Consider the following 7,621-nt stretch of genomic DNA (forward strand, 5'->3'; position numbering starts at 1 on the left):
AAAATTACAAATCGCCATCTTGGATATGGCCAAACAGTGCAGCGGGGGAGCATCCCCAAAAATGCGCCATCTATCCTCATAGGTTCGAACTAACAGAGAAGCCAACAGTTCTCTCGGTTGAAGAGACCTCTGTTAGCTCGGCTGAAAGTAGATAGATGGCGCTGTGTGTAACATGCTCCCACCGGGAATTAGCTCCCGGAAGGGAAACAGTTCGAAGTGCAGGGCCAGATGGCACCTCTGATGCCCCACACTTCGGAGAGCAATGAGTTGATTTATATAAGTTGGTATTTAATAATAAAGTTTAAGGGTTGTCTACAAATTCAATCAACTAATTGCTCTGTACAAGCTGGGCAAGTGTAGCACTAGACCGAACCTTTATTGTTGAGTTGAATTGATACTTGGTACTAAAAATAATATAAATAGGTTCCGTACAGTGCCTCACCCTAGCCCTGGTTTTAAATATCAAAATGAAACAAAACATAAGGAAGTTTTTATTACAATTTCAACAGAGTTTGAAAGATAACTTATTTCTAGCTTAGTTATTAATTGGCAAAGGGCAAATATTATTAAAGGCGCGTTTCGTGACGCCTCGATTGGTCTTGACCTCGACGATTCGGCTGATTCCGTCTCGTCCGGGGCTGCAGGCGGTGACGCGTCCAAGGTGCCACTGGTATGGCGGCAGCCGGTCATCTCGTAGCAGCACCACGATGCCAGGTTTGAGTGTCGGACCCTTACAGCTTCTCCATTTTACTCGCTCCTGAAGTAGGTTGATGTAGTCCCGCGACCACCGTCGCCAGAAGGATTGCTGGAGTTGCTGTAATTGCTGGTACATAGACAGTCTGTTGGTTGGTGTACCTTGATAGCTGTAATCAGGCAAAGATGTTGGGGCTCTACCTAGCAAAAAGTGGGCTGGCGTTAAACATGAAATTTCGTCGTCGTCGGAACTCGGTATTGGGCATAGAGGTCGGGAATTTAAAATTCCCTCAATTTGAGTGAGCACAGTGGAAAATTCTTCGAATGTTAATAAGGCATTGCCTAGAATCTTTTTTAAGTGACCTTTACAACTTTTGATTGCCGCCTCATGTAAACCCGCCACGTGAGGAGAGTATGCGGGGTAAAATTTCCATTGTACTCCCTCTTCAACATACGCACTAGATAAATTATTAATATTTTCCGTACTGTTTAGGAATGTATACAATTCAGTTAAATCGTTGTTCGCACCATGGAATGTGGTAGCATTGTCGCTCAGCATTTCTCTCGGTCTTCCACGTCGTGCTATGAAGCGCCTGAAGGCCGAAAGAAATGCTGCCGTTTCGAGGCTTGATACTAATTCTATATGAACGGCCTTGGTTGCACAACAAACAAACATCGCAAGGTAACATTTTGAAGTTTTGTAACCTCGTCCCCTCCTGTCCCTTATTGTGAAGGGCCCCGCGTAATCAACGCTTGTCGAGTAAAAGGGGGGGGCTGGTGTTACTCTATTTGTCGGTAAATTTCCCATTAAGGGGGCAGGGAATTTTGGCTTGGCCCTGAAGCATGTCAGGCATTTATGAACTATTTTATTAGCTAGCGTTTTACCTTTAATCGGCCAGTATCTCTCGCGTACGGATGACAGTAGGAGCTGGGGCCCGGCGTGTTTCAGCCGAACATGTTCATTGAGCATGACGAGATCAGTCAGGTTGTGTTTGTGAGGTAGAATTGTAGGGTGTTTTTTATGGTGTGAATAGTCAGAGAGAGTTAATCGACCTCCCACCTTCATAAGTTGGTTTTCCATGAAGGGGTTCAAATTAATTAAACTTGATGAGTTTGGTAATTGTTTGTTTACTAATAGTAATTTAAATTCCTTTGGATATGATTCCATTTGAGCAAATTTAATTAATGTATATAGGGACTCATCTATCTCGCTGACAGTTAATGGGCCTGTTCTGAGGTTGTTTTTGTTTTTACAATTATAGATAAATCTCAGAATAAATGAAAAACACTTAACCAGCTTATTGAGATTAGACCATTTGTGAAATAGGTCTGACATGAATTGGTTTGAAATGTCATTTGTACACACATTGCACTGAGCTGGGTAAGTCTCGACTGGTTGAGGTGGGCGGTTGCTGCCAGGTTTGTTTAACCAAGCAGGTCCATTCCACCATTTCGAACAGTTCAATAACCTTTCAGGTTGAAGTCCCCTTGTAAGAAGATCAGCTGGATTGTCATTGGTGGGAATCCAGCGCCAGTCGGTTGTCTGGGAGGATTCCCTTATTTTGGTTACTTGATTCTTAACAAAACAATTAAGTTTATGAATCTGGGGGGACTTTATCCAGGCTAGAGCGACATTTGAATCGGACCAGAAGTATTTTGCTGTGAATTTGTGTTTTAATGCATTTATTATTTTAAGATGAAGATTTGTTAGTAAGAGTGCTGCCCTTAGTTCAAGCCTGGGAATGGTTTCGTCACGTGCTACTCGAGTTTTTGCACATAGTAAGCGCGTCAATACATTTCCTGATTTATCTATACAGTGTATGTATATTACTGCCCCATAAGCTGTCAACGAGCTGTCTGAGAACCCATGGAGCTCGATGGTATAATAGTCGCGTAACACTACGAGTCTAGGTAGCCTTAATGAATTTAATATGCATAAGGAATCATAGAAGGTTTCCCATTCTTGTGACAAATTGGTTGAAAGAGGTTCATCCCAATCGGTTTTTAATTTCCATAATTGCTGGATGAAACATTTGGCAGTAATTAGTACTGGTCCTAGTAACCCAAGTGGGTCAAAAATCTCGGAAGCCAATGACAGGACCTTTCTTTTGGTTAAAGGGTTCTGTATTGGTCTTTTTTTTATTTGGTACATTAGCTCATCAGTCTGACTACACCAGGCTAGACCCAGTACCTTTTGAGTGTTTTGTCCAAAGGTAGCTGGGGTGTTTACATGCGTGTTTGTTGTACTCACGGCTTGTAGTATGGTACTAGAATTAGAGTTCCATTTCCTCAGGTTGAAGTTCGCGCTGCCAAGTGTACGCTGGACGACGACTGCTGTCTCTGCTACCTGCCTTTCGCTGTCTCCGCCGAATATGAAGTCATCCATGTAGAAGCTGTTGGTTATTGCCTCGGCAGCGTCTGGAAACTGGTGTTTGATTTCGTATGATAACTGTTGTAAACACCGTGTCGCGATGTGTGGTGCGCATTTTAGACCGAAACTGAGGGTCGTCAACATGTATGTAAGTAGTGGTTTTGATGGATGGTCGCGCCACAGTATACATTGCAAGTGACACTGTGTAGGTTTAATATAGATCATTCGATACATTTTTTCAATGTCCGCGTTTACAACGTATTCATACTTTCGAAATCTCAGTAATATATCTATCAAGTCATCTTGCATTACGGTGCCCTTGTATTGGATGTCGTTAAGCGACTTACCACTGGTTGTTTGACATGATGGATCTATTACTACTCGAAGCGGTGTTGTGGTTTTATCTGGGTTAACCACCGCATGATGAGCTACATAGTTACAAGATTTAGTGGGAATACACTCGACCATATGCCCAGCCTCCTTGAATTCTGTCATAAATTTGACATATTTTTCCTTGAATTCGGTATTGCGTGCAAACTTAGTTTCTAAAGTTTTAAATCGTTTGAATGCTATGTGTCGTGAGTCCCCAAGTGCTGTTGTGGGTTCTTTGAGAGGCAAGGTTACCACAAAGTTACCATCAGAGGTGCGGGTATGCTCATCAAAAGCCTTCTCACAGTTAATGTAGTCATCATCTGGAACTTTGTTGGGTGGATGTAGATCATTTGCCTCCCAAATGCCCCGCATGTCATTATTAAGAACAAAGTTACAACTCACCCTTTGAGGAGCATATTTGATATCGACTGGCCCTGAAACCACCCAGCCAAGCCGGGTTCTCTGGAGGATTGGTAAGCCATCGCCCAGGCGGTGTTGGCCTATGCATAAAAGTTGGTAGAAATGTTCGGCTCCTATTATCAAGTCTATAGCACCTCCCTTGATGAAATATTCATCAGCCAGTTGGAATCGCTGCGGGATATTGAAAGTGTTTTGTGGAATTGAATAGTTAGGTACACTACATATATTTGGCACAACAAAGCAGGACAGTCTGGTCGAGTATGACTCATCTCTTGACATGATAGTCACATGAGCCTGTTGATTTATCGTTGTCATATTTTCATTGAAGCCCAGTACTTCAAATTTAATTTTTTGAGTTTGCAAATTCAATATTTCAGCGGCTCGCTGTGTTATAAAATTTGATTGGGAGCCACTGTCGAGAAGAGCCCTTAAAATGTGAGCATTATTTTGGCTATCAAATACCTTGATTTGGGCAGTTGATAAAATAATAGGTTTTGGTTGTACTACTGCACATGCATTGTTTACTGTGGCTGACTGTTGTGTCATTAGATTGACAGATTGGGCATTGTTGGTAAGGGTTGTTGTCATCGTTTCTAAGTTTTTATGGTTTGATTGAGATTGATTTGACACCTCAGTTATTGGTACTACATGCAAAAGTGTGTGGTGTTTACCTTTGCATGTTCTGCAAGTGGAAGCTCTGCAGTTCGGTAGGATGTGGTTAGAGCCTAAGCAGTTTAAACACAGACCCATTTGTTTCGCGCTTCGAATGCGTGACGGTGGGTTCAGGGCCAAGAAATCCTTGCATTGGTTGATATAGTGTCCCCCTTTACAGTGTGGGCATTGATTACGAGGAGTGTGAAATTGTTTTACCTTCGGTAACGGAGGAGACGTGATTACCATGGCCTTTCGAGGCTGTGATGCGCTGTGACTTGGCTGCTCGGATGCAGCTTGGCCGATTGCCTCCAAAATGTCAGCCTGCTTTCTTAGGAACATCTTGAAGTCCTGTAAAGTAGGAAGTTCTCGCGAGGTAATCTTTTCCTCCCATTTTCTTTGAATATTTTTTTCTAGTTTAGGTGTTAAAAGAAAGATCAATAATACATCCCAGCCCTCAGTGCTAACCTGTAATGAACGCAGGGATCTTAAATGTTTTGAGATGTTGTCCGACAAATGTCTGAGAGCTGGTGCTGTATTATAAACCATGTTTACATTTAGGAGTGCTCGTAAGTGATTGTTTACCAAATATCTAGGATTATTGAATCGTTCACATAATAGTTGCCAAGCAATGGCATAGCCTTCCTCTGAGTAATCTAGTGCACTTATTACCTCTAGTGCCCCATCCCTCAGGCAACCTCGCAGGTATTTGAACCTTTGCATCGGTTTTAGGTTGCTTTGGTTAATAAGAGCATCAAAGGTATCCCTGAATTCGATCCAGGTCGTCATATCACCACTAAATGACGGGAGAGAAATTTCTGGAAATTTAATTGATTCCTCATGGACAGCTTGTGCAGGCTCAGTGTTTCGGGAAGGTATAGGTTGGTTGGAACTGGGGGCATTGGCCCTTAATAAACCCTTTGCCTTGGATAGCAACTGGAAGTAAGAGTTTTCAAACGCTTCCCTTTCAGACATTTGAGCCTCCACATCTGAACTTACAGTTTCTATTTTGTCCTGGACCTTTTCAAATTCATCTAGTTCCTTAGTCAATCTGGCTACCCTTAGTTCCAAGTCCAGGACATCGTCCCCCGACAATGGTTCAGTATTAAACTTCTCTAAAAATTTATTAAATAAAGTTAACTTGCTTTTTATAGTGCCTCGCTTTTTAATGAGACTTTTCAAATGAATTGGCTCTATAAAGGTGGTCTCAGACTCGCTGTCTGTCATTTTTATGCCCAATGCCAATGCCTGACTAAACTAAAAATTGCTAAATTGCCAGCCCACTTGCCTTTTTACGTGCCGCTGCCTGTTCAAGTGCCGCGTGCTTCGGTTGTAGACGCCGGGGGCCGCCCGCGCGCCGCTGTTTCGGTTGTAGACGCCGCGCGCCGCCTGTCCACGCGCCGCGTGCTTCGGTTGTAAACGCCGGGGCTGCCAGCGCCGCCAATTCGGTTGTAAACGCCGGGGCTGCCAGCGCCGCCAATTCGGTTGTAAACGCCGCGCGCCGCCTGTCCACGCGCCGCGGTGCTTCGGTTGTAGACGCCGGGGCTGCCAGCGCCGCCAATTCGGTTGTAAACGCCGCGCGCCGCCTGTCCACGCGCCGCGGTGCTTCGGTTGTAGACGCCGGGGCTGCCAGCGCCGCCAATTCGGTTGTAAACGCCGCGCGCCGCCTGTCCACGCGCCGCGGTGCTTCGGTTGTAGACGCCGGGGCTGCCCGCGCGCCGCTGTTTCGGTTGTAATCGCCGCGCGCCGCCTGTCCACGCGCCGCGGTGCTTCGGTTAGACGCCGGGGCCACCCGCGCGTCGCTGTTTCGGTTGTAATCGCCGCGCGCCGCCTGTCCACGCGCCGCGGTGCTTCGGTTAGACGCCGGGGGCCACCCGCGCGTCGCTGTTTCGATTGTAATCGCCGCGCGCCGCCTGTCCACGCGCCGCGGTGCTTCGGTTAGACGCCGGGGCCACCCGCGCGTCGCTGTTTCGATTGTAATCGCCGCGCGCCGCCTGTCCACGCGCCGCGGTGCTTCGGTTAGATGCCGGGGGCCACCCGCGCGTCGCTGATTCGATTGTAATCGCCGCGCGCCGCCTGTCCACCCTGTCGCCGGGGGCTGCCCGCGCGCCGCCGTTCTTATCCGCGCCACACCTCTCGGGAGTGCCGCGTGTTGCCCGGCCTTCGTCTACGTAGTCGCCAGTGCGTCACACCTCTTGATTCGTTGTTTCTCTATCTGAGTAGGTATTTCTTCACTTGTGAAGTCGCCTCTTCTCAAAATTTTCTTGATTGGTTTTGTGTCGACAGACCGCCGGCACGTGCTCTTGATTCGAAGTTGCGTTTTTCGGCTCCCCGTCGTATTCGAGTATCTTCGTCGACGTAGAGCGTTCGGGGTCACCAAAAATATGTTGCGGCAGGATAATATTATAAATATATTGAAGATTGAAACAGATAGTTTTATTGGTTCATTACAAGATCACAAAAATTAGGTCACAAATCGCCATCTTGGATATGGCCAAACAGTGCAGCGGGGGAGCATCCCCAAAAATGCGCCATCTATCCTCATAGGTTCGAACTAACAGAGAAGCCAACAGTTCTCTCGGTTGAAGAGACCTCTGTTAGCTCGGCTGAAAGTAGATAGATGGCGCTGTGTGTAACATACCCTTTCCAATATTTATGATTTTTATTACAAGATTATCATCAGCTACTCTGGAAACCTTTATCACGAAATAGGAGTCAAATAGGGTCACAAATAAATTAATATAAAAAAGTTCGAACTAAAATTATACCTTACCTAAAATAAATGCAATTATTACTGCCAAATTACCAATATCCATAACTGAAAAGAATTCAAAGTAGGTATATATCATGTTCAGGAATCATAAGAAAAATAACGCATTCTGAAGACCCTTAACATGCCGACGTATGAGACATTTACCTACAACGTTCCTTTTTGTTCGTTTTTGTGTTGAAAACTTGTAGCCTTACCATGACGTAATCATATCTATTATGGTCCCCTGCCAGAAATAAATGGCAATTTAATGTAGAAAAAGGAAAAGATTTTAATTCGGGCAAAATTCGACACTAAGTTCCCACTAATATTATAAATGCGAAAGTTTGTAAGTCTGTTTCTTT

General features: G+C 45.1%; 2 protein-coding genes across 3 annotated transcripts in view; one reads left to right on the forward strand and one right to left on the reverse strand.

The window, feature by feature from the left end:
- The window catches only part of LOC141439595 (tumor necrosis factor alpha-induced protein 8-like protein), an 88,906-nt gene that overhangs the window by 45,841 nt on the left and 35,444 nt on the right, over positions 1 to 7,621 (forward strand). The window lies entirely within an intron of this gene.
- LOC141439641 (uncharacterized) lies at positions 469 to 5,960 on the reverse strand. Its single transcript, XM_074103958.1, has 2 exons — positions 2,945 to 5,960; positions 469 to 863 (listed from the first exon to the last, which is right to left on the reverse strand). Exons 1-2 carry the CDS (start codon positions 5,732 to 5,734, stop codon positions 732 to 734), a joined length of 2,922 nt encoding a protein of 973 aa, XP_073960059.1. The 5' UTR covers positions 5,735 to 5,960; the 3' UTR covers positions 469 to 731.

This window comes from Choristoneura fumiferana, chromosome 21 (assembly GCF_025370935.1).
Source record: "Choristoneura fumiferana chromosome 21, NRCan_CFum_1, whole genome shotgun sequence".
Classification (NCBI taxonomy): domain Eukaryota; kingdom Metazoa; phylum Arthropoda; class Insecta; order Lepidoptera; family Tortricidae; genus Choristoneura; species Choristoneura fumiferana.